Below are 26,957 nucleotides of genomic sequence, written 5' to 3'. Positions count from 1 at the left end.
GAAAATTCAAGTGCCCAGGGCTCCAGTCCTATGCAGATTGAGCTGTGTGTAAGCACAGGCCCAGGGAATTCTGGTTAGGAAGGGACAGTTAAGTTGTAATGATGTTTGCTGCTGACTCACTCAAGGTGTGTGACCTTGGACATAGAGTCACCCAGACTTCCCCATGCCGGCTTCCTCATTGTTAAAATTAGCATGTTATTTACTTCCTTGGTGATGCAGTGATAGAGTCAGCCTTGTTTTGCTTCTGTATATTAATGAACTTTTTGGGGGGTGGGGGGGATTGTTTGCAAGGATTAGTCAAACTCCCATGCGATCTCTATTTTGACTGTAATTTTTGCACAACCATGCTTTAAAGCAGTTTCTGTACATCACTTATCTAGCTGGATCTCACATCTTTGCGCCACCATTTCTCCAAGGAGCTCACAGTACTGTATACAGTTCTTTGTCTCCAGTTTATCCACACAACAACCCTGTGAGGTAGGTCTGGCAGACAGAAAGAGAGACGGTAGCTAGTCCAAGGTCCCCCAGGAATAACATTGTGGCTGTGAAGATCGGAATCTAAGTGTCCCTAATTCTAAGCCAGCAATTTCCCACACTGCATAAGGAAGGGCATTACGCACAGAGGCATTGTCGTGGTGTGGTGATTATTAGACTGTCTGCTGGCTCTGAGAGACCCAGGTTCAAATCTTCACAATATACTTGCTGAGAAGCTTAGTTTGATAGTACTTCACCCAGACCCATCCCAGTGATCTAGTGGCAAAGAAAGGCTGGAGTCCTATGGACCATGAAGGGAAATAAGAAGCCTAGGGCACAAAAACAGATGCCTTTCTGGGCCTCCTCTTCCAGCCAGCCTTTGATACTTAGAGGTACACAGTCTTTGTATATGGAGGCTCCATTGGGCTTTCTGCATCAGGAGCACGTGCATTGACAGGGAACCCTTGAGTGTGCGTCTGTCATTGTGGGAATTATAACTGCGGGCAGCAAACGTCACTGAATTCGGCGGAGCCTTCGCGTCTCTGCAAACTCGCATCTGCCCCCTGCAACCAATAGCTTCACACGCTTTGCTGCAACCGCGCGCGCCGCCTAGACTTCTGTCCTTGCCCCTTTTAAGAGCAGCCGTGCGCGCGGCGGGGCGGGGCCAGCCGCCTTCAAACTTTGATTCTCCCCTCTTTCTCATTGGCGGAGCGGGCGCGCGCTAGCGGCTAAGATCCCCTGGTGGGCGGAGCCGCGGTCCCGAAAAGCAAAACCGGGGGAAACTCTCCCGCCGTCTTCGATTGGCTCAGGCGCAGCGGGGGCGATATAAAAGCCACGCGTTGGCGGCCGGCTGGCTTTAGTCGGCGGCGGGGGAATAAGAGCTGCAGTCGGCAGTAGCGCGGCGCTTTCGCTGAATGCTGGGAAAGGCGGCTTTTTAAAAAGGCAGCCGAGCCCACGCAGCGAGAAGCGGTTGCGCGCGGAGCCCATGAGAGGCGCGTCGGACTCGCTTGTTGCCAGCCTGGATCGGTGTCGCAGCGGGGGCAGCGCGCGGGTCTCTTTTGCAAGCTCCGCCGCCACGCAGCACCGTCGGGCGGCATGGAATGCAAGCTGGAGGCGCACCGCATCGTCAGCATCTCCCTGGGCAAGATGTACAGCGCGCGGGGCCAGCGCGGCGGCGTGAAGCTGCACAAGAACCTGCTGGTGTCGCTTGTCCTGCGCAGCGCCCGGCAAGTCTACCTGAGCGAGCTGGATGGCTCCGGCGCGCCCGCCGCTGGCGCAGACCCTCTCCGGGTTGGAGAGCACTCGCCGCCGCCTCTTTTCCCTTCTCCCCCTCCTCGGGTCTTTTTGCAAGCCGAGCAAGCGACGGATCCCCGGGCTTCCCCGTTGCCCAGGCGGCTCCCTCCGGACTGGGAGACGCCGCGATTGCCGCGCTGCTGTTGCTGCTGCTGCTGCTCCGCTTTAGCGCGCCAGGCGGGTAGTAGCCGGCCGGCGGAGGCGCCTTCTCCCCCTTACTGCCCTCGGAAGCGGAGCGCGGCAGTGCCGGGCGAGGAGGCGGCGGCGATCGGGAGCTCGCCCTTGAAGAAGCCCCGGCGGGAGGCAGAGGCGCCCGACGAGGAGGAGGACATGGAGACGGGCAACGTGGCCAGCCTGATCAGCATCTTCGGCTCGAGTTTCTCGGGACTGCTCAGCAAAAAGTCGTCTTGCGGCGGCGGCAACCGGGCGCGGCTGCGGCGCCAGGAGGTGGCGGCGGAGGAAGAAGAGGGGGAAGCCGAGGAAGCGGCGGCCAAAGCGCCCGAGGCTGAGCCCGGGCAGATCTGCTGCGACGAGCCGATGCTTCGGAACCTGAACCCTTGGAGCACGGCCATCGTGGCGTTCTGAACTTGGCCCGCGCTTCGAGGGCGGGGGGCGGGCGGAGGCGGACGCGCTAATCCGGAGTAAGGCTCGCTCCGGGTCGCGGAGAGCGCCGGCCAGATGGAAGCGGGGGACTCGCTTCGTGGATTGCAAGTTTTCTCGGGGGAAAAGGGGGGGGGGATCTTTTACAATGGAACTGGAGCAGGGCAGGATCCAGCACTTAAACCTTAACGTTGTTTTGGGTTTCTCCCCCCAGCTCCCGTCCTCGTTTGGCTGCGACGCTTCTTGCAGCCTGCATGACGACGTTTCGGTTCGGGATCCTCCCTGAAATTGCTCTTTTTTAACCCCCCCCCCCCTTCCGTCCCCTCCAACATTTCCCGGTGAAAGCTGTCGTGAAGGTCATACCCTTGTGCTCATGCCAGGCTAAGTATGATTCCCCCAGCAAGCATAAAAAAAAAAAAAAAGATTGGCACATCCCTTGATTTACTTGCATTTGGGGAAGAGGGAGACGATCCTAAACCGCTAGGTTGAATTGAGACGGCGCTGTAAAGGTGGGGTTTTTTGTTATTTCAACTGTTTACAGATCTGATGATTCAAAGTCCACCCCCCCCCCGGGGGGGGCGTCTTTTGAGGACTCCCGGTCTTTGTTGTATAAAGGCTCTTGGGAGAAGAGGGTCTTCGTGGAGGTTTTGTACAGTATTCTTTCTCCGGTTTGTTGTGTGCCTGTGGGGTTGATTTTTTTTTTTGTATGAAAATGTAAACTTTATGTGTGTGACAGGTATTAAATATTTTGATGCTGTCCTAGTCGTGGCTTCTGCAGTTTTTTTTTTTAGCCTGGTGGCTGGAGAAGAGCATGAATGCTTTGTTGCTGTTTCTAGTGGGTGGGGTAAGCGGGGAGGCCCCCCATGTCCAATGCGTCAGCCTGTTGTCACCTGTAGAGACCAAGGTGCGAATGAACAACATATTCCATCTGGAGCGGAGTGTTTTCTTGGGACCACAGACAAGGGACAAATTCCTTTTGGGGGGGGTGGACTCTAAGCTGCAGAGTCTTGTGAGCAAAAATTCTACTTTGTGAGCTACCGGCATTAAAGTTGTGAGCTGCTGCATAAATTAGGGTGCTCTGGGCTCATCCTTACTGAGCTAAGACAAAAATGTGTGAGCTGGAGGCTAAACATCTGTGAGCTAGCTCAGCTTAGAGGGAACAAAGTAGGAGTCCAGTAGCCCCTCTAAGACCAACCAAGTTTTATTCAGAATGTAAGCTTTTGCGTGCATGCATACTTCTTCAGGCAAGGAATGAACACTGTTTGGGGCAGAGTGCACCTTTTCAAATAGGCAACTTTTTGTGCATTTACTTACCGTATTTATTTAGTAGGCTTATATCCCGCCCTTTCCCATAACGGGTGTATATTCTCAGCGCTGCCTTTTCTGTGCTTATAAACCTAGGATGTTGCCTGGCTGGTTATAATGTCAGGATGGGAACGTGGCTCAGTGGCAGAGCATCTGCTTTGCACGCAGAAGGTCCCGGACTCCGAGGTTCAGTTCCCAACACCCCCAGTTAAAAGGCTCAGGTCGTGGGTGGAAGACCTCCATGTCTGAGATCCCGCCTGGCAGAGTAAGCACTACTGACCTTGATAGATCAAGAGCAGGACTTTATATAAGGCAACTTTCGTGTGTTTTTGTGTGACCAGGGCTTTTTTTTGCCGTGGGAACTCCTTTGCATGTTAGACCACACACCCCTGATGTAGCCAATCCTCCAAGAGCTTTCAGAGCTCTTCATACAGGGCCTACTGTAAGATCCAGGGGGATTGGCTACATCAGGGGCGTGTGGCCTGATATGCAAAGGAGTTCCTGCTACAAAAAAAGCCCTGTGTGTGACCATGTTCTTTTGCTTGTTAAGAATCTGAACTAGATGCTTTTCTGTTTAACCACAGCCCTGGGTTGACATAGTTCTTGACAAAATAACAACTCTGAACTGTAATCAGAAATCTTTAAAGGTAGCATGTATTTACATTTATTCATAGCCTGCTTTTCTCCCCAACTGGGATTCAAAGCTGCTTAGAACATCATTCTCCCCCCTCCATTTTCTTGCAACAACAGCCCAGTGAGGTAGAACAGGCAGAGGGCCAAAGGGTCACCCAGCGATCTTCCATGGCAGAAGTCAAGATTTGAACCCAGGTCCTAGTCCACCATTCTGTGCACTATGACACATTGATAGCAAGACAGAGCCTTCTTTATTTTGGTGTATGCGTCCATGTTCCGGAGCCCACTATTTTATTCTGATAAGTGTTTACAGGCTAGAAGCAGCGCTCCCCAACCTTTTTGGCACCAGGGGCCGGTTTTGTGAAAGGCAATTTTTTTCATGGACCGGGGTGGGGCTTTGGGATGATACAGTTGTGCACTTGATTTTGGTGTGGTGGTTAAGAGCGCGGACTCTTATCTGGGAGAACTGCATTTGATTCCTCACTCCTTCACTTGCAACTGCTGGAATGGCCTTGAGTCAGCCATAGCTCTCACAGAGTTGTCCTTGAAAGGGCAGCTTCTGGGAGAACTCTCTCAGCCCCTCCTACCTCACAGGGTGTTTGTTGTGGGGGAGGAAGATAAAGGAGATTGTGAACTGCTCTGAGATTCGGAGTGGAGGGCCTGGTTACTAACGGGCCACTGACTGGTACTGCTCCATGGTCCGGGGTTGGGGACCCCTGAACTAGAGGCAAGACTCTAATCGACAAATGCAGATGCTGAAGTAAAACGTTCTTGGTCTGTGAGGTGCCACAAGACTCCCATTTTTGTTTATTTAATTCATTTGGGTCCCAGTGGGACCTAAAATGGCTTATATCCTTCTCCCTTTTATCCTTACAACAACTTTGTGAGGTAGGTTAGAGAATGGGACTGTCCCAGGGTCACCCAGCGAGCTTCCATAGCAGAGCAAAGGATTCAAACCTGGGTCTTGCAGACACCAGTCCGACACTCTTAACCACTACCCCATACTGCCTCTCTCATTTAGTTTTGCTGCAACGGATTAGCATAGTTACCCTTCTGAAGTTCATAAAGAAGATCCCAGTCTAGAGCAGTTTGGCAGCCTACACTTCCTCAGTAGGAGATAGGAGTTGAGGGGGCCAGATACTCGTAAGGGAATACAGTTATGTGTTTGGGCTTTGTCAGAGCTGAGAACCAAAAGGCAGATTCATAGACTTCACAGAAAATACATGTTTTGAAGGGGGAACATTTTGAAGGAAAGACAGCTGCAGTAGAATGTTTTAGCACATACAAGTGGAGGGGGTGCTTCTGTTTGAGGAGGAATTGTTTGCTGACATAATTTTTACTCTGTTTCTCTCCCCAGTGGGGGACCCAGAACAAGCTACATCATTCTCCTTTTCTCCATTTTATCCTTACAATAATCCTGTGAGGTAGGCTACGTTGAGAGTATGACAGGGCCAATGTCACCTAGCAAGCTTCCGTGACAGAGTAGGGATTCAGACCTGAGTCTCCCAGATACTAAAGTGACATTCAGATTGGCTTTCAACAAGGTAAATGAACAAATCGCTTCATACCTCTGGCTCTTTCTATGGCTGGGTCCAGAGGAGAGGTGGCCAAACTGTCTTAATGTAAGAGCCACATACGTCAGATGTTTGAGAGCTGCAAGTCATGAAGGTCAGAGTTTTGAGAACACAAGACAGGAAGGAAGGAAAACAAATAGATGGAGAGGTAGAAAGAAAGCAACTTTTAACTTTAAATGCATTCTCCAAGCCGCTAGCTGGTTTGGCTTGGAGAAATGATTTAAAGAGACAAACGCCTTTTCCAAGCCAGCCAATGGGGCGGTGGGGGCTTCAAAAGCCACACAATGTGTATGAAAAAGCCACATTTGGCTCCTGAGCCGCAGTTTGGCCACTCCTGGTCCAGAGGATGGCTGATTCAGGCTGTTCTTATTTTTGGAGAGAAGTTGGTGGCTAAAGATAGGTGGGCCCTGCTTGGGTGGGAGCCTTTGGAATGAAAGCCCTTAACAAAGAGTGACTCGAGTGAGATCTCAGGTTTTTTTAGATGGGCTTGAACGTCAGCTGCTGCCTCCATCTAAAGCTCATGGCTTATATATCCTTCAGTCAGGGCCGGATCTTGGTGGGGGGGGCAGAGGGTGCTTGCCCTGGGCATCGCTGAAGGGGGAGGGCCAAATTGGGTATGGAGTCCATTCAATTCTACGGGCCCATAAGGGGGCGCCATTTTTTAATTTTGCCTCCCCCTCGAAAAACATGTAGATCCGGTCCTGCCTTCAGTACCCCGTAAGGATAATTCGAAGAGGGTTGATTTGGCTAAGGCCTTAGCTGCACACTGTGCATACAGTTGTGCGAGCTTGCCTGTATTGTGATACCGTGCCTCATCACAACAGACCAGCCCAAACAATCTGGGATGGAGAAATCTGGGCTTTTTTTGTAGCAGGAACTCCTTTGCATATTAGGCCACACACCCCTGATGTAGCCAATCCTCCTGGGGCTTACAGTAGGCCCTGTAAGAAGAGCCCTGTAAGCTCTTGGGGAATTGGTTACATTGGGGTGTGTGGCCTAATATGTAAAGGAGTTCCTGGTAGGAAAAAGAAATCCTGGGAGAAATGCTGCCTGTGTACGTATGTGGTGTCTTCCTCCTTGTCCGCTGCTTTTCCTTGTGGACTCCTGTCATTTCTTAGCCTCTACCTCACCCCAGTTAGCAGTGGGGTTCACCTAACAGCAGTCAGTGGCTGCTGTTAAAAGGACCAAGAAAAGAAGGTGGCAGAGCTGGATGTGTTACAGAACAACAGCCTGCTGAAGGGTGAGGTGTTATGAAGGGTGAAGGGGAGGTAATTTCTAGATGACATTTATTATCCATGTTTATACTGAACGAAGGCCAACTTTCCAGTTTGGTGTGTAGTGGTTAAGTGTGCAGACTCTTATCTGGGAGAACCTAGTTTTTGATTCCCCACTCCTCCACTTGCAGCTGCTGGAATGGCCTTGGGTCAGCCATAGCTCTCGTAGGAGTTGTCCTTGAAGGGGCAGCTGCTGTAAGAGTTCTCTCAGCCCCACCCACCCCACCCAGGTGCCTGTTGTGGGGTGGGGGGAGGTAAAGAAGATCGTGACCACTCTGAGATTCAGAGCATAGGTCCGGATAGAAATCCAATATCTTCTTCCTCCTCCTTGGCTGTTATTAAAGTTAAAAAATGCTTTGTGAGAACCACCTTTGGATCGCTTCTTCTGCTTACCTGAGATTATCCTACCAAACCAAAGTAATTTCTTTGTTTTCATTTGGAAAATTTGACCCAGGTTTTTGTTTTTGTATTTTTTTAGTGTGTGTGAGTGTGTGTGTTTGTGCACCTGGAAGTCATGGCAACCTCTGGAGACTGACCCCTACTTGGGAACTGGAGGATATTCAGGGAGGTGGCTGAATAAAGCATGCCTCTGCCTCTCGACTCCTGGTATTTCAAGGAGGTCTCCCAACCAGGGCTTTTTTTGTAGCAGGAACTCCTTTGCATATTAGGCCACACACCTCTGATGTAGCCAGTCCTAAGAGCTTACAGGGCTCTTAGTACAAGGCCTACTGTAAGCTCCTGGGGGATTGGCTACATCAGGGGGTGTGGCCTAATATGCAAAGGAGTTCCTGCTACACCCCCCCCCCCCCCGTTCCCATCCAAGTACTTGCCAGAGTCAACCCTGCTTAGCTTTCAAGATCTGACGAGATTGGGTTTGCCTGGGCTAGCCAGGTTAGGGGGAAATTTGACACAGTTTTGCTCTGAGGCGCTTACTGACAAAATTTACAGAAAGTGTTAGACTGCAGTAGAACAGCTGGATTTGAATCCAGTAGCACCTTAAAGACCAACAACAGTTCCAGGGTATAACTACTGGAGAGTCAAAAGCTCCCTTTGTCTGATACTGATCAAAAATTCTGACGGGTGGGGGAGGGAAAGGAACGAGTACACCATCTTGGAGCAGGCTACTGTGGCATATGGCGGAAGTTCTTCCCCTGTGTTTGATCATCCAGCTGGTACAGTGCAGGGCCACTGGGAGCGAGTCGGAGCAGGCTTTGTGGTTGATGTGATCAATTTTTCAAACTAGGTCAGAGCCAGGCATTTTACCAGGCAGAGCTAGGTACGAAACGGTGGCTGTCATGGCACAGCCGATCATCACATCCTGTGTGCTTTAAGCAGGGGTCTCAGGCCCAGATGACAGCCTCTTGCTTACTCACCAGTTTGGTGTAGTGGTGAAGTGTGCAGACTCTTATCTGGGAGAACTGGGTTTGAGTCCCCACTCCTCCACTTGCAGCTGCTGGAATGGCCTTGGGTCAGCCATTACTATCTCAGGAGTTGTCCTTGAAAGGGCAGCTGCTGAGAGAGTCCTCTCAGCCTCACCCACCTCACAGGGTGTCTGCTGTGGGGAAGGGAGATAAAGGAGATTGTGAGCCGCTCTGAGACTCTTGAGTGGAGGGCAGAATATAAATCCAATGTCGTCGTCTTCTCGCTCACGAACTAATATAGCGTCAAACCCTAGAAAAGTCCCAGGCAATCAGGCAACAGTCCCATTTTGCAGGAGGAGAACACCTGCTGAGAAAATCCCAAAGGCAGCCTGTGTGGATTTGACAAGCAACCTCAGACAGATATCCAGCACAAGAACAACAATGGTCTGTAAACATCTGAAAAGGAGAGTAAGAGCTGCTGTCCAAACACGTTTGAAAGACATGCAAGGTGTCTAATGGTCAGCCCTATGTGACAGGGCAAAGGAGGAAACCAAAAATCAAATCTGTTTGCAAGGAGGGTGAGGAAGGCCATGAATTCCTTTGCCTCAATGTCCGTCTTGCCTCAATCAGAGCCAGGGCTTTTTCGGCCTTGGCCTGGTGGAATCTGCTCCCTGCAGAGATCCGGGCCCTACCTGACTTACTAACTTTTCATAGGGCCTGTAAGATGGAGTTATTCTGCTGGGCCTTCGGTTGAGGCAGCAGGCGTCCATATTCCATCTACTTGCTGTGACATTTTTCTGGTAATATCATCCTTTTACTTAACTTCGGGCCTATGGCAACATTGATCTGACAGCATAGGCAGCGCTTCCAATTGGATACGCTCGGCATATTACTGTTTTGATGGTCTCAGTGTATTGTTTTAATGGTTTTGACATGCATGCACTGATTGTGGTTCAAATTATGTTGTTCTCCGCATTGAGCCCATTCATGGGAAAGGGCGGAATATAAGTCAACTAAAATAAATAAATATCCTCAAAACCTTCTCATGAAAAAGGAGAGGGGCAGGCAAGTAGAAACCTGCATTGTATGCCCCATAAATTACAGATGCTTACAGTATGTCCTTTCTGTTGCCTTAATCTTTTCCCCTCCTCTGGTACATATGGGCAGGGGGAAGGCCCCTGTAGGTCCTTGGAAGTATATCTGCAAATATTTAGAGCTTGTGTCCCTGAGTCTATGGGCATCTCTAGAATTTTGAGAGCAGGTAGCGGATGCCACCACAAAATGGCTTCCATGAGCAATGGGCCCCATTCGCAAAACACTGGGAGGCTCCAAGGCAAAGATCTTCCTATGGGGGAGGCTGCTGTTTCTGAAGGGGGTGCTCCCTGCAATCACACGTGTCACTCTTCCTGGGCTGTTTTGAAGTATCTAAGAAAGTGAAGGAAAACTGGGACTCAAGAGAGCCAGTTTGGTGTAGTGGTTAAGAGTGGTGGACTCTTAATCTGGAGAACCGAGTTCGATTTCCCCACTCCTCCACATGCTGCCAGCTGGGTGACCTAGGGCTTCTGGGAGAGCTCTCTCAGCCCCACCTGCCTCACCGGGTATCTGTTGTGGGGAGAGGGAGAGAAGGCAATTGTAAGCTGCTCTGAGACTTCAAGGGAACAGCGGGGTATGAATCCAATCTCCTCTTCTTTGGGGAGGAAGGAAGTGGCATTCAAGGAGATGAATTTGGTGGGTGCCCAGTTGGGGATCACTGATGCAGGGGTCAAATGTGTGAGCTGGAGGCTAAATTCTGTGAGCTAGCTCACGCTAACTCAGCTTAGAGGGAGCACCATTTTAGGGTATAAGCTTTCGAGAGTCAAAGTCCCCTGAACATTATCTTTCACAAGTTTATACCATGAAAGGCTTAGTGGTCTCTAAGGTTTTACTGGACTCAAATTAAAATGACTTGAGTTTCTCAGGATGTTGAAGTCAGGATCCAGTACTGGATTCTGGAGCTGTAGAATGGCTGGTTGTGTGACAGCCCCTCGCTTTAAGAGATCAGCCTGTTGAATATTGTTGTATACCAGAGGTGGCCATACTGTGGCTCAGGAGCACATGTGGCTCTTTCACACACATTGAGTGGCTCTCAAAGCTCCCACTGCCAGGTCAGCTGGCTTAGAGAAGGCATTTGTCTCTAAGTCACTTCTCAAAGCCAAGCCAGCAAGTGCATTTGCAGTTAAAGTGGCTTTCTTTCCACCTCTCCCTCCCCATCTATTTTCCTTCCTTCCTTCCTTCTTGCAGCTCTCAAACATCTGACATTTGTTCTATGTGGCTCAAGTTTGGATACCCCTGCTGTGTACTGATGAATACTAATCTTCAGGGAAGCCAACAGGACATCTAAGTGTCCAGACTACGAGAAGTAGTCCGTAATGCTGGTCATTAGCACCTTAATTTCACCATGCTCCTTATTGCCCTAGACGTCTTCTAATAGAGATCGCTTGGGAGGGTTAAAGAAAGAAGAAACTATGGCTGAATCAAGGCCTCTTGAGTCTCATGGTGCTTAGAAGTTTTGCTAGGTTCCAGGTACCCCTGCCATTTCTTGGCCTGTTGTAGTTGGCAGCTGGGGCCAAGCAACAGTGACTTGGTTTGGACCAAGCGGTGGCAACACAGGCCTAAGAACTGATGCCAGTTGAGTTGTGGCACGGCATTAACGCCCTCTTGAGGATGTCCCAAGCTGCTCCTTGGATGGTTTGGCCCAGGAGTGGCCAAACTTGCTTGACGTAAGTGCCACATAGAATAAACATCAGATGTTTGAGAGCCGCAAGACATGAGCATCATGTTTGAGAGCAGGCAGGCAAACAGATGGAGTGAGGGAGGGAGTGGTGGAAAGAAAGCAACTTTCAATACATTCTCCAAGCTGCCGGCTGGCTTGGCTTGGAGAACTGATTTAAAGAGACAAAGACCTTCTCCAAACTGGCCGACAGGGTGGTGGGAGCTTTGAGAGCCAGACAATATGTGTGAAAGAGCCACATGTGGCTCCCAACCCACAGTTTGGCCACCCCTGGGTTAGCCAGAGAGCTGACACTACTGGTGTGCTCCATTTATATGGAAGAGCATTGGTTTATGGGAGCCCCTGCTTGTAGACTGAAGTAGCATAGAACAGAGCTGGGTTTAAATATCTTATGAGTAAGAACTCCGTCCTGGGCTGAAGACTGCATGCAGGAGATGCTGGCTGAGAGATCACAAATAGACCTCTTACGCAAGCGTCTGAAGAATGGGAGAAAGTGGTTTTAAAAATAACCCTGGGAAAAGGTGGAGCACATCTTGTGGAAATTACTGAGGGAGGATGCCAGAACAAACCGGAAGTTCCACCCAGGTACCAGCAACATGAATGCGTTGGGTGGTCATGGCTAAAATTACCTCTTTGTTCATCTGTTGATAGATGGAGGATGAGACACTTCCCCCGAGCTAAATGGGCAGAGATGACTCTCTCCTTAGCCCACTTACACCACCATAAGGCGAAGAAATGCTCCTGTGATGTTCACATGGGTCCATTTATACATGCTGCTACGATTAAATGCTAAGATGTGCATTTTGAGGAGGGTTTTTGCCCTTGGATGGTCCTGCACTATGAACCAGTGTGTTTGGGGAAAATTTCAGAACTAGGAGAACACAGGTGGGCATGAGAGGAACTGCAAAGGGATAAATGCCTGGAAAATCTCATCTGATTCAAATCTTTGCCTTCAAATTGGCCATACCAAATGTTTAAACCAGGGGTGGCCAAACTTGCTTAACGTAATAACCACGTAGAATAAACATCAGATGTTTGAGAGCCGCAAGACAGGGAGGGAGGCAAGTAGATGGGGGGGGAGGTGGAGGGAGGGAGAGGTGGAAAGAAAGCAACGTTAATGTTGAATGCAGCTTTAAATTTAAAGAGAAAAGCCTTCTCCAAGCCTGCCGACAAGGTGGTGGGGGTTTCGAGAGCCACACAATATGTGTGAAAGAGCCACATGTGGCTCCCAAGCTGCAGTTTGGCCACCCTTGGTTTAAATGTTTTTCTCCTGAAATGATCATGACGCGCTCAAATGTATTTTGGATTAATTTTATTATACTTCCACCTTGTGGATGTGTGTCAAGTATGCACTGCCGATCTTTTTCTTGAGTGGGATCTTTCATTAAAACATATGGGTTCTTCAACTCTAGCTCTGTCACTTACCTCAACCCATCTGAATGCATATAGGAGAGGGACTGGCCTTTTACTTCTGGGGAAGAGGTGCAAGTTTATTGTAGAGCAGGGGTAGCCAAACTTGCTTAATGTAAGAGCCACATAGAATAAACATCAGACTTTGAGAACCATAAGATATGAACATCAGGTGTTTGAGAGCTGCGAGACAGGAAGGAAGGAAATGTGGAAAGAAAGCAAATAGATGGGAGGGAGAAGTGGAAAGAAAGCAACTTTAATTTTAAAATGTATACTTAAAGGCGTAGGTTGGCTTTGCTTGGCAAAGTGATTTTAGGAGACAAATGTCTTCTCCAAGCTGGATGACGGGGTGGTGCAGGTTTGAGAGCCACACAATATGTGTGAAAGAGCCACATGTGGCTCCTGAGCCACAGTTTGGCCACCCTGTGGTACAGCTTGACAGAGAGTGTCAGTTTGGCCACCCTGTGGTACAGCTTGACAGATAGCAAAGTGACTCCAGATAATCGAGGCGTTTGGCCTTCCCTGTGGACAACATTATTATGAGGTTTTTATGCCCTGCTTTTCTCTAAGGAGTGTCCAAGGGGCATACCACTGCCTTCCCTTCCTCTCCCCACAGCGGACACCCTGTGAGGTAGGTAGGCTGAGAGAGCTCTGAGAGAACTGTGATTGGCCCAAGGTCACCCAGCAGGCTTCATGTGGAGGAGGCATGGGGAATCGAAACTGGTTCTCCAGATCAGAGTCCACCGCTCTTGATTACTACACTACACAACTGTATGAGAGCATATACAGCCGGGGCTCCGCGAACTGCACTGGTTGCCAGTTACTTACCGGGTTCGTTACCAAGTGCTGGTTATTACCTTTAAAGCCAAATATGGCCGAGGACCTGCCTACCTAAGGGACCGTCTCTCCCCATACGAACCCCAGAGAGCACTGAGGTCAGCAGGGAAGAACAAGCTAACTATCCCTGGACCAAAGGAGGCCAAACTTCAAAACACTCGTACACGGGCCTTCTCCATCGCAGCTCCACACCTATGGAACCAGCTCCCGGAAGAAGTGCGAGCCCTGAGGTGCCTTGACCAGTTCCGCAGGGCCTGCAAGACCACCCTTTTCAGGATGGCCTTTGTTGACTGAGAGACTGCTGTTGGGTGACTTTCGCTACTATCATTTATAAATGGAATTAGCACCTGGAAATTTGTATTGTATTTGGTTAACGTTTTAAAGTTAATGTGTTTTTAAACTTTGTATAATTTTATGAAAATGTTATTAGCTGCCCTGAGCCCGCTTTGGCGGGGAGGACGGGATATAAATAAAATTTTATTATTATGTTATTATTACGCTAGCTTTCAACAGTCCCAGGAACAGTCCTGTAGGATGCACAAAGAGGTTTTAACACCCTGGCCTGTTTCCCACTAGCCTTATGCCACTCTCACGCTCCTCTTCTCTGTGGGACTTCTGTTGGATTTCACACTACCTGCTTTGGGGCTGCAACTAACTTCGCCTTTTTCGCACAGCAAACAAACTGTTTTTTAGAGGATCTTGTTTGCTGTGTGAAAGAGGCAGAGCGAGTTGCAGCCCCAGGGCAGATAAGGAAATCGGGCTGGTTTTTAGAGGATCTTGTTTGCTGTGCGAAAGAGGCAGAGCGAGTTGCAGCCCCAGGGCAGATAAGGAAATCGGGCTGGTTTTTAGAGGATCTTGTTTGCTGTGTGAAAGAGGCAGAGCGAGTTGCAGCCCCGGGGCAGATAGTGTGAAATCCAACAGAAACCCTGCAGAGAAGAGGAGAGTGAGAGCGGCATAAGGCTAGTGGGAAATCGGCCCCTGTGTTCAGTTCCCACCACCTGTGTTCAGTTCCTGTGTTCGGTTCCAGCCACCATTTTTTAAACAACCCAGTGAAGAACTTTTGGAGAACTCAAGAGCTTGCACACTGTTGTTTTGGTTGGTCAGAATAAAAAGTGTTACATGGTTTTGGGTTTTGGATTTTTCGATTTGGACCAGTGCCGTTACCTGTATCTTCTTTATTCTTTAATTGTTGATGAGGGATCGTTGTTTCCTGCTCCAGGTTGGTCAGCTATTAGGGACAGTTTATAGAGTTAATAGAATCAAGTGGTAAATGGTGATGATCACTGGCTTAGGTTGGCTTTGGAAAGGATTATACAAATTCACGGAGGAGAGAGCTATCAGCTGCTATTAGTCAGGGTGGCTTAATGGGGGCCCTGTGTTCAAAGGCAGAACTTCTCTGCATACAAGGTACAGGTGCCTTCATGATCTGCCTGTAAGATTTCCGGCAACATGTATATTCAAAGCTACTATCTATCTTTGTCTACTTAGGTCCTTTCTATGCTATCTTTTCACTTCAAGTACTCCAGCCCAACCACAATTTAATGAAACATAAATATAGATTTAGCAAAATTTTATTTTATAGCACTTAAAAATTTAGAACAGTTGGTTTTTTATACCCCACTTTTCACTACCCGAAGGAGTCTCATAGAGGCTTAGGATCTCCTTCCTTTCCTCTCCCCACAGCAGACACTGACCGATTTCGCACTCACCCGATGCAGCTCTGACTTCAGCACGGCATCCTTCTGATTTCCCACTATCTACCCCGGGGCTTCAGCTTGCGTGCCGTTTTTGCATGACAAAGAGAAACTGGTTTTTAGCGGTTTGTCTTTGCCTCGCAAAAATGGCGATGCAAGCTGAAGCCCCGGGACAGATAGTGGGAAATCGGAAGGACGCCGCACTGAAAAGAGGAACATCAGAGCGGCATGGGGTGAGTGCAAAATCGGTCACCCTGTGAGGTAGGTGGGGCGAGAGAGCTCTGAGAGAACTGTGACTGACCCAAGGTCACCCAGCTGGCTGCATGTGGAGGAGTGGGGGATCAAACCCGGTTCTCCAGATTAGAGTCCGCTGCTCTTAACCACTACACCAAACTGACTCTCTCTCTGATAGGAATGCAACTTTTAAATGGCCACCTGATCCATGTATGTTGCTAGCTGATGCTAAATGCTTTCAGTGAAGGTGCTAATTTTCATTCCAAGGGGAGGCAGTCCCAAAGATTGGCCGAAAAAGCCCTTGTATACTAACCATATTTTTGTAATAGAAGGTTCTTGCACCAGTCTCTTTTGATGATTTTGGAGCTGGGCATGTATATAAATGGATGAAAAAAGCCTTCAGGTACTTGAATAAGGGAGGAAAGACCTTTGTCTTGGTCCCAAAATGGCTCTTCTTAAAGCATAACCACAGCATGAAATGAAGAAGACGACTGCAGATTTATACCCGGCCCTTCTCTCTGAATCAGAGACTCAGAGTGGCTTACAATCGCCTATATCTTCTCCCCCCACAACAGACACCCTGCGAGATGGGTGGGGCTGTAAGTGGAGGAGTGGGGGATCAAACCTGGTTCTCCCAGATAAGAGTCTGCATACTTAACCACTACACCAAACTGACACTGAACACAGAGCAACTAAAAATGGACAGTCATAAAACAGCCCTCATGGCTAGGGTTGCTACCTCCGGGTTGGGAAACGCCCGGAGATTTTTTTTTGAGGGGGGGAGCTTGTAGAAGGTAGGGTATAATGCCATAGACTCCATCTTTCCAAGTGGCCATTTTCTCCAGGAGAAGTGATCTCTGTTGCCTGGAGATCAGTTGTAATCCCAGGAGATCTCCAGCTACCACCTGGAGACTGGCATCTCTACAAGCAGACCATTAAAGAGATAAGAAAGATAGACTACCTAAATTTAAAAGCTTGGATAAAAAGAAACATGTTCTGGCCAGGCACCTGCAAGAAAGCAAGGAACGTGCCAGGCAGGATTCATTTTGGGCAGGAGCTCATAGGAGCAGAACTCCGGAAACTCTAAAGTTTATTGCGCTCTTTCTTTTTCTCCTCCCCACCCCCCAGTACTTGCTTCTGGGCTCCATTGTTCAAACCCCCTGGGAGAATTTTGCTGAACTCTTTAGATCTGACAAACTTATAATACTTTCCCGCACAAAAAATGGGGAAAAAACGAAAACATATAAAGTAAATGGATGGAAATCTTCGTCATGCCACTGTGGCCACATAGGAAGAAGATGAAGAAGATATTGGATTTATATCCCGCCCTCCACTCCGAAGAGTCTCAGAGCGGCTCACAATCTCCTTTATCTTCCTCCCCCACAACAGACACCCTGTGAGATAGGAGGGGCTGGATATAACGCGCCCTCTCACAACAGCTGCTCTTTCAAGGACAACCTCTGCCAGAGCTATGGCTGACCCAAGGCCATGCTAGCAGGTGCAAGTGGAGGAGTGGAGAATCAAACCCGGTTCTCCCAGATAAGAGTTCGCACACTTAACCACTACACCAAACTGGCTCTGGAGAAAGTAATTTAAAAAGTATGATGGGAGTAAGGTTTTTATTGTGACAGTTCTAATTCAAGAAGCATTTTAAGGTAGATGCTCAGCTGATATAATATAGTGCACCTTCCGGTGATGTCAGCAGTGTGTGGCATATGCAAAGGAGTTATGCAAAGGAGTTGTGCTAATGAGCTCTGGCTCCTCTTTTCTATGAAATGACCCCTGCCATGTGAGTCCTTAAGGTGGAAGGAATGCCAAAAGTAAGACACTACTGTTGGAAAAAATCCCTGTCTATAGTTGCCATCTCTTGTAGGTCTGCACACGGGCACAGAGAACAGGGCACAGTCAGAACTCAGCTGGCAAATCTGGACAGTATAGGAGGAGAGGACCCTTTAACACATGGTCGAGCATGATCAGGGCTTTTTTTGAGCAGGAACGCATTTCCGGCAGGCTTAGGGGTGTGGCCTAATATGCAAATGAGTTCCTGCTGGGCCTTTTCTGCATAAAAAGCCCTGAGCATGATAGCACCCAGAGGCAGACTTTCCAGAGCCCTGGAACTGAGCTTATATAGACAGATAATTAGAATGGCCTTAAGAGCAATTTAAATTGTATATACCAGGGGTGGCCAACAGTAGCTCTCCAGATGATTTTTGCCTACAACTCCCATCAGCCCCAGCCATTGGCCATGCTGGCTGGGGCTGATGGGAGTTGTAGGCAAAAAACATCTGGAGAGCTGCTGTTGGCCACCCCTGATATATAATGCTGAACTGAAAAGTATTATTGTGATTAGTTGCACATTCCCATATGCGAAAGGAGGGAAATATACATAATGAGCCCAGTTTAAAATACGTTAGTGGGAATGATGCATTATTTATTTTATCACATTTCTATCCTGCCCTCCCCCACAAGCAGGCTCAGGGCAGGTTTAAAACAGGATAAAATGATTACACACCTCGCAGCATACTCCGTTTAGGTCATCAGCCCCCAAATAACAGAATACACAAGATGAAAATCACAGTTCGACAGGAACTACTGCATGAGTCCAGCGTGCGTGCCCAAGGTGGGCCAGAATATCAGGGGAGTGTACATGACTCACCAGCTATATCACAGGTGAATTAGTGCAAGCCCCAAGAAGAAAGTGGGGCAGGGTGAAGCTGAGACAATTTGCAAATTATAATCTTGTCTGTTTCTTTTAAATGCCCTTTTCGCTTTTTGAAAACTTAGCTCTCTATCAAGGAAAGCAGCAGATGGGAAGAGAGGGTGGGCGGGAAATGTTAATCCTTCACTCCCTTATCTTTTTCTCTCCGGGCAAAGCAGGAGTCAAGTTGCACCTTTAAGACCAACCATTTTTTATTTAGAAGTGTGCTTAAGAGCACACGAAAGCTTACCTTCTAAGTAAAAATTGGTTGGTCTTCAAGGTGCCACTTGAATCCTGCTTTGTTCAGCTGCTTCAGACCGGCTGCCTGCTTGGATCTATCTCTGGACAAAGTCACCTATGGATTGTGTTTACTATCGTTTGAGACGCTTACAGATTGCCATCTTTGGTACCCCTGTTTTCCTCACAGTGTAGATTAAAACTGCATAATTGGCTTTTTCCGGGTGGGGGGGGAGCCTGCAAGGGAAGTAAGGGTTAAGGATTTTTCTCCTCTTTCCCCTCAGCCCCTTCTCCTTCTTGATAAAGTAATCCTGGCGGCTTTATCACCCAAAGGAAAACAGACAAAACACACCAAAAAAATCTGCCCATGTTGTTGAGTCCTGATGGAGCACGGTTCTTCCCCCCCACCCCTGTTCCTTTATCACCTGATGGAAGAATGACCCGAGTTGACCTGGGTTGCACAGCCTATATTGTCCTGGGGCGGGGGGGGGAGGAATATAACTCCATCTATTCATGGCAACAGCATTTCTACAGCTTGTCTCAGCAGTTTGGAATCCAGCGTGTTGCTGGGAGGGAGAAGGAAGCTGTGTGGGGGGGACGCATTCCTTGTACGGGCCCTCCTTAGCCCGCAGTGGAACAGCTGGCTGTCCACTTTAGGGAAAGTGGAAGAGCAATGATTTGGGTGTGGTGGGTAGGATAAATCCGGCACTCCGGGCAAATTTTGTGTTTTAAAAAACCATGCCGGTTTCAGAATGTGCGGTGATGGACAGGAGCAACACTCCCTCTAAGCTGTGGAGTCTTGTGAGCAAAAATTTTGTTTCGTGAGCTACTGGCATTAAAGTTGTGAGCGCCCGATTTGGCTACTGCATCAGTTAGTTTGCTCTGGGGCAATGCTTCTTGCTAAGATGAAAATGTGTGAGCTAGAAACTAAAAAACTGTGAGGTAGCTCACACTAACTCAGCTTAGAGGAAACATTGGACAGGAGTATGTTTGTTTTGTTGAGCGTAAAGGGATAGCCTTTGGTGCAAATTTGTGGGTTACTTCTTTTTGCGGCTCATAAAGGCATGCGTCCATAAACGCCTTTGGTATTTATCTTTTAATGGTTCTGTTAGATGATCACAGCAATTGGAAGTAGGGCTGATGTATCATCATAATAATCCATAGCGTTCATAGAGCCAAGAGATCTGTCAGCTAGGAATTCATAGAGCTAAGAGATTTGTCAGCTAAGATACTGTAGTATCTTAGAGAGCCGTCCTTAGCCAGGTATTCTATTTGGAATCCTACTCAGATCTATTCAGCAGGACTTAGTCCTGAGAAAGTCTCCTTAGGGTTGTGTTGTTAATTCTTATCAGGAGAAAAACAACACACTCACTTCATGTAGAAAATACTCAGTATAATCCACGATAAGTGATTTTTTTGTCAACTCAAACAATTCATTGATGCAGATAATAAACCATCCTATGCACGACGCAACTACTGTCCAAAGAACCATGCCATTATAAATTTCTTAGAGATGGATTATGGCACTTCAACTCTACTGAACCTATGAGTGCAAAAGACGGTCCCTTGAAGAAGGATACTTCCGAAACGAAATTGGGTCGGTTCTTTTATCATTCATTGGACTGCAGTTAAAAATGGCATGGTTCTCTGGACAGTAGTTGTGCCGTGCACAGGATGGTTTATTATCTGTATCACTGAATTGTTTATGACTTTACAAAAAATCACTTATCATGGATTATACTGAGTATTTTCTACACGGAGTGTGTTGTTTTTTCTCCAGTTCTGCTTACCTCCGTGGTCCCGATCTCTGTTAATATCAATTCTTATCAGGGCTTTTTTTTTTTAAAGCAGGAACGCAGTTCCGGCTGGCTTGGCATCTCGGGGTGTAGCCTAATATGCAAATGAGTTCCTGCTGGGCTTCTACAAAAAGCCTGGTGTGAAACTGTTGGCGTTTAGATATACGATTAGCAGAGTAATGTGGAGAGAACCACGAATAACAGCCAGGCACACGGTTTAGTTTAGGAATAAAAGTAGTTTACTTTACTAATGAGGAAAAGGTTGACTGGGATTACTAGAAAACAAAGAAGGACTCATTATGCTATCTAGCTTCTAGGCTACATCTTGACTCTCTCGAGTCCTAACTTCAACTGCATGGAGATCTAAGGGCTTAACACAAAGGGCAATAAAACTGACCAAATGGTTTCCCTTAGACCACCACCCAAATATATGGATTAGCCTATTAGGGCTGTCCCTCAATGGTCACTATGCATATTGACACCTAGCCTTGGCGGGAAGTACGTGCAAACATTCTCATTGGCTGTACCTACTCACTGGCTAAACATCAGCATGCATATACAAACACTTAATTAACTCATGACAACAGGAAGTGAAATTGCATCAAAAACCCAACAAAAACAATGGCGACATCAGGGGATGGGGCCTAATATGCAAATGAGTCCCTGCTGGGCTTCTTCTACAAAAAAAGCCCTGATTCTTATGTTGAGCCTGCCACAGTTACATGACCCTAGATGGCCACGGAAGGCACTTTGGAACAGTGTCAGGACAGCGGGATGAAGGACAGTGTTCCTGATGCTCCGTTGTTTGTTTAGGTTCTTAATCCATCCTCATCCTGGGAATGCTTTGTGTGTGTGTGTTGCCAAGCAAAGGGGGAGGGGAAGACGGCAACAAAACAGGAAGGTTGGCTTATTTAATTAAAGTCATGTCCTGCCTTCTTATTCTATTCCGGGCTCTCTGAATGCTTCAAGGCTATTGCTCCACACACGGTGACTTTCTTTTAAAAAGATTATTTTAAAAAGCAGCTTCATGTTCATATAACACAGCAGAAGGGGGCAGAAGATGGCGATGAAGATGATCGGGGCCTGGAGGCCAAGCTGTAGAAGAATGGTGGAGGGACTTGGGAATGTTCAGTATGGAGAAGAGGAGGTCGAGGGGGACACGATTGCTGAAGTATTTGAAGGGCTGTCTCTTAGAACCCAAGGAGCTGTTCCTGTTGACAGCAGAGGAGAGGACTCACAATAATGGGTTTCAATTATGTGCGGAAAGGTGCTGGCTGGATATTACGATTTTTTTTCCGCAGTAAGAGTAGTTCGGCAATGGAATCAGCTGCTTGGGGAGGTGGGGAGCTCCCCCTCACTGGCAGCCTTCAAGCAGTCAGGGATTTTCTAGGCTGATCCTGCTTTGAGCAGGGGGCTGGACTAGATGGCCTGGATGGCCCCTTCTCTGATTTTATGGAACTAAACAAACCCATTCAAAATGAACCATGAATTGGCCCAATTCGAGCACGAATTACGATTCGTGGCTTGGTTCGTGCCCATCCCTAAGCCTTTCCTCTCCTGTGCGCTCATAGCCTTTCGCTTCTATCCATGATGGGATGCCATTTGTGGCTGAAGAGTTAAGCACCTCTTACAAACATGGTGTATGCATCAGTAGCATTTACAACAGCTTGAAATTTAGTGAAGGCATCCTTTCCTGGCATGTCTGCTCAAGTGGTGATAAAAAAGTGATGTATTTAAGCACATCAGGCTATGAAGACTCAGAACCAGTGAAAAGGCTGTAAATCCTAGGTGGAGATCTCTAGGAGGTTAATGAAACATTATATACCAGGGGTGGTCAAGCTGCAGCTTGGGAGCCGGATGTGGCTCTTTCACACACCTATTGTGTGGCTCTCAAAGCCCCAACTGCCCCATTGGCTAGCTTAGAGAAGACATTTATCTCTTTAAACCACTTCACCAAGCCAGCCAGCAACTTGGATAATGCATTTATAGTTGCTTTCTTTCCCCCTCCCTCCCCCATCTATTTCCTTCCTTCCTTCCTTCCTTCCTTCCTTCCTTCCTTCCTTCCTTCCTTCCTTCCTTCCTTCCTTCCTTCCTTCCTTCCTTCCTTCCTTCCTTCCTTCCTTCCTTCCTCCCTCCCTCCCTCCCTCCCTCCCTCCCTCCCTCCCCTCCCCCCCTCCCTCCCTCCCTCCCTCCCTTCCTTCCTTCCTTCCTTCCTTCCTTCCTTCCTTCCTTCCTTCCTTCCTTCCTTCCTTCCTTCCTTCCTTCCTTCCTTCCTTCCTTCCTTCCTTCCTTCCTTCCTTCCTTCCTTCCTCCCTCCCTCCCTCCCTCCCTCCCTTCCCTCCCTTCCCTCCCTTCCTTCCCTTCCTTCCCTTCCTTCCTGCTCTCAAACATCTGTGACGTTCCTGTCTTGTGGCTCTCAAACATTCTATGTGGTTCTATGTGTTATATACCAAGTCCAGTTGACAGAGGACATGTCTGGGAGTTCTGTGTTTGGAACTTGGTCTCCGGCTGTATGGAGGGCCCAAGTCAAGACAAGACTGTGCCATGTATGCAAAGGAAACCTTCCCCCGTGCCATTTTCCCAACATAAAATGATCCAAGAGAGTAACTATTTCCCCTGTTTGGGGCTATCCGTGTACTTAGAGCTACATCACATTTTCCCTAAACGGACAAATAGCAGAGGCTGTTTTGGGTCAGCGATGGTTTTCACACAGGGGAGAGCTTGCCTGGTTTCCCCATCGCTGGTGCAACTGCAGATAAAGCACAGGAGGACCGGGGCTTCCACATGGCAGATTTCCCACCATTTCCCTGCCCAGTTCCTCCAGCAGTGGCCACCCCCTTACCCTGAGCCACCAGCCTTTTGCAATAAAAAAGAAATGGCACTTGATTACATGAAAGTATGATAGAGTTGCCAGCCTCCAGGTGGGGCCTGGAGATCTGGAATTGCAACTGTTCTCCAGGTGACAGAAATCAGTTCTCCCAGATGAAATGGCTGCTTTGGAGGGTGGGCTCTATTTAGGGTTGCCAGCCCTTGAGTAGGGAATCCCCTGCACCCCCATCTTGTTTCCCACTGTTACTTGGAGCACTAAAATGGTCTTTGGCTCAACAGCATGGTGTCACTTCCGGGGAAAATGCAGAAGTGATGTCATGCCTTTATATGAACTGCCAGAAGCTCTATGGTGTGGGTGTCAAACTAATTCGTTGTGAGGGCCGAATCTGACATAAATGAGACCTTGTCGCGATGGGCCATGTTGGGCGGAACATATGTGTACCTATTTAAGATTGGGCAGCAGACATATACATTTTATAAAGGACACAGATAAACACTATTATTATTATTATTTTAAAAAAACAAACCTTAAAACATTAGCACTTGTTGGTCTTAAAGGTGCTGTCTTTGTACCTCTTCCATGGGATCCAGGGAACTGGACAAAGGAAGTTCCAGCTTTTTCCTTCCTTCCCTAGTGGGCTAGGAGGGAGAGGAGCCTCAGCCCGTAGAAGGAAGAGAGACTTAGCTCAGTAGCTGTGCTGTGTGATTGAGAGCGCCTGGCAAAGCAAACTCTGCCTCTCTCTATCCTCAAGGGAGGAGCCTCAGCCACTGAAGAAAATAGAGAATTTGCTCTGTAGCTCCTGTGCGGTTGAGCAAGCTGTGATGCAGAAAGAAGCAAGAGAGAGGGAGAAGGAAGTAGACTACAGCCAGCTGTTCAGGGGCCTGATGGGAGCTCTCCGGGGGCCTGATTTGGCCCCCGGGCTGCATGTTTGAAAACCCTGGTTTTACCATAGAGTTTTCAGTGATTCCTAGGAAGGACCTACATTTCTTATAACTGCCTACCATATTTCCACCCCCCTCCCCGGCTCCCACTGGTTGCCTGGCTAGGCCTGCCAACCCTAACTCTACAGTATTTTACCCTCCTGAGCTCCCTCCCCTCCCTAAATTCTGCCCTTCCCCAGATTCTACCCCCAGAGTCTCCAGAAATTTTCCAACCTGGAGTTCGCAACCCTAGACCCGGTTATTTGCAAGATGTGGCCTCAGGTTTGTAAACCTAGATATTGAAAGAATCAGGCCACTGTCTTAGGTTTTCAGCCTTAACTCTGTAACCCTGGTAGATAGATCCAAGTGGGCAGCCGTGTTGTTCTGAAGCAATAGAACAAAGCAGTAGACAAGTCTTACCTTTAAGACCAACAAAGTTGGTCTTAAACTAAGCTTACGTTCTGAATAAAACTTAGTTGGTCTTAAAGGTGCCACTTGTCTACTGCTTTGTTCGCCTGCAATCCTGGATGAAATTTGGGCTGGTCTGCTTCTGGTAATGAGAAACAGAGTTCCTTGGCAGAGCAGGTCCATTTCCCTTCCCTTGAAAGTGCGATTTCCATCTCCTTCTGCACCCACCCAGTGGCTGCTTAGTTGCAGAAGGCATCTTGCTAATGATGGGGCTTGGAACCGAAAGACCCAGATGGAAGCAGACTGAGAAAATGTGTGTCATACGCCTCATGCAAGCCGCAGAGGGAAAAAGTCATGGCATCCAGGAGAACGAAGGACTCACGGACGGCAATCGTTTCCGAGAAGCAGAATAGAAATGCGGTTCGACGTTTCCCTCTAAATTTGCTGATGCTTGTCAATCTGGGTCAGCACCTGCTTCATCGCGTTTTCTGGAATTCGCTTTCACTCTTTTATTGCAGCCAGGTGGAGTTGAACAGAAATGTATTTTAGACTCGTTCATCAGTATTTTTTTTTTAAAAAAAAAATATTTGGAGCACTGTGCGTTTTTGGAGTGCAAAATGACTCCTCCCTTCTCCTGAGGGTATGTGCCAGATTTCAGCCTGGAAACAGCTGTGATCAGAAACACAAAAAAGTACATCTATGAGGGAAAGTTTCGCTCTGAGGAGAACACTCAGGATGTCTCTTGGGCCCCTGAGGCTATAGTTACACATGCCTTCCATTGCTATGATGTAGCCACACGCAAAGGCGTTAGTGAAAATCATATGTTGGTCCACATTTTTCTTGATGTGATTGATTTCAAAAACAAGTTACAAATCTGATGAAGTGTGTGTGCACACAAAAGCTTATACCCAGAATTAAACTTTAAAGGTGCCACTGGACTCAAACTTTTGTTTTAAAATATTCCAGTTTGTAGGGTTGCCAAGTCTAACTCAGAATATATCTGGGGACTTTGGGGTGGAGCTAGGAGACTTTGGGAGTGGAGGCAGGAGATTTCCACATTCCCTAAAATAAATAAAAATACAGTAGTGCAGTTCCTCCAAATACAGTCTTCATTTCCTCATTTCCCAAAAGCTGCATGTCTCCCCCCCCCTGTCTCTCTCTCTCTCTCTCTCACACACACACACACACACACACACGTCAAAATAAAGCATTTGCAATCCCACACTTTTGTGATCTTACTAGGGCAATTCACTCAGAGTTAAATGTACCATCTGCTGTATATTCAACCAAGTTCTTCAGACTTACAGAGGGAAATTTTTTACTCTCTATTTTACTCTTCGGAGTGGAGGGCGGGATATAAATCCAATATCATCTTCTACTATATAAATGACTTCTGAAAGGAATGTAAAACAAACCCTCCATTTGTTGTGGCATTTATTTCTCCTTTTTAGCAGTTCACTGGGAGCAGCCATGTTGTTCTGCTGGCTCACCCCGCCCCCATTCAACTTGGCTCCTACAGATTTAAAGGCACACACACCTTCTAAAAAGCAAGCAGTTTCCAAGCTTCTTGGAGCCTTTGGAAGTGGAAAGACATATGGTGGCTGTTGGGGCAGGGCTTCTCTATCGGCAAGTTGACTGGGGGCAGGAAGGAGCCTGCAAAACTGGAAGATCCCTCTCGCTGGGACCTGGGGACTAGGAAGCCTACCAGTTTGTGATGTGATGTATGTATGCTTGCATAGCTTAAATGAGCCCTCGAGAAGGAGTGTTGTTTCCCTATGGGCCTCGCTTGGGTCGTGTATTGAGTTTAGAGCAAGGGTGTCGAACTCATTTGTTATGAGGGCCAGATCTGACATAAATCAGACCTCATCGGGCCATGTTGAGCCAGGCCATGTGCATTCCTATTTAAGATTAGGTAGCAGTGATATAAACTTTTTAAAGGCACGGACAAACACAATTAAATATTTGTTTTAAAAAACTTAAAACATGTTTAAAATGCTAGCACTCGGTTTTAAAGGTGCTTTCTTTGTATTTCTCCCATGGAATCCAGGAAACGGGGCAAAGGGAGCTCTGGCTCTTTTCTTCCTTCCCTAGGGGACTGGTTTAGAGGAGCCTCAGGCAATAGAAGGAAAAGAGACTTGGCTCAGTAGCTCTGCTGTGCAATTGAGAGAGCCTGGAAAACCAAGCTCTGCCTTTCCCCCTTCCTCCCCAAGGGAGGAGCCTCAGCCAATGGAGAAAATAGAGGTTTTGTTCTGTAGCTCCTGTGTGATTAAGCAAGCTTTGCAAAGCAAACTGTTATGCAGAAGGAAGCAGGAGATATGGAGATGGAAGCAGATGACAGGCAGTTGCTTGGGGGCCTGATAGGAGCCGCATGTTTGACACCCCTGATTTAGAGACTTTCAGTGTGCATTTGTGCCCTTCATTTGTAAGTGTTCTTTTGCAGTTGGAATCAATAGAGACCAGTGGTGAAGGTTGCCAGCTTTGTATTGGGAAATACCTTGAGATTTTGGGGGTGGAGCCAAGGAGGGTGAGGTCTGGGCAGGGGAGGGACTTCAGTAGAGTATAATGCCATACAGTCCACCTTCCACAGTGGCCGTTCTCTCCAAATGAAC

At 47.9% G+C, this 26,957-nt stretch overlaps 1 protein-coding gene across 1 annotated transcript; it reads left to right on the top strand.

Moving 5' to 3' along the window:
• The first annotated feature begins 1,398 nt into the window (after positions 1-1,398).
• On the top strand, positions 1,399-3,129 carry IER5 (immediate early response 5). Its single transcript, XM_060233385.1, has one exon. The coding sequence runs from the start codon at positions 1,570-1,572 to the stop codon at positions 2,350-2,352; it is 783 nt and encodes a 260-aa protein (XP_060089368.1). The 5' UTR covers positions 1,399-1,569; the 3' UTR covers positions 2,353-3,129.
• Positions 3,130-26,957: the final 23,828 nt, after the last annotated feature.

Source organism: Heteronotia binoei, chromosome 2, assembly GCF_032191835.1.
Source record: "Heteronotia binoei isolate CCM8104 ecotype False Entrance Well chromosome 2, APGP_CSIRO_Hbin_v1, whole genome shotgun sequence".
Taxonomy (NCBI): domain Eukaryota; kingdom Metazoa; phylum Chordata; class Lepidosauria; order Squamata; family Gekkonidae; genus Heteronotia; species Heteronotia binoei.
Note: the sequence above shows the minus strand (reverse complement) of the source record. Positions and strands in the feature narration are given on the sequence as shown.

What these genes read in the sequence shown, in the direction of transcription:
- IER5 (XM_060233385.1), top strand. Translation starts at nt 1,570, where the DNA reads ATGGAATGCAAGCTGGAGGCGCACCGCATCGTCAGCATCTCCCTGGGC.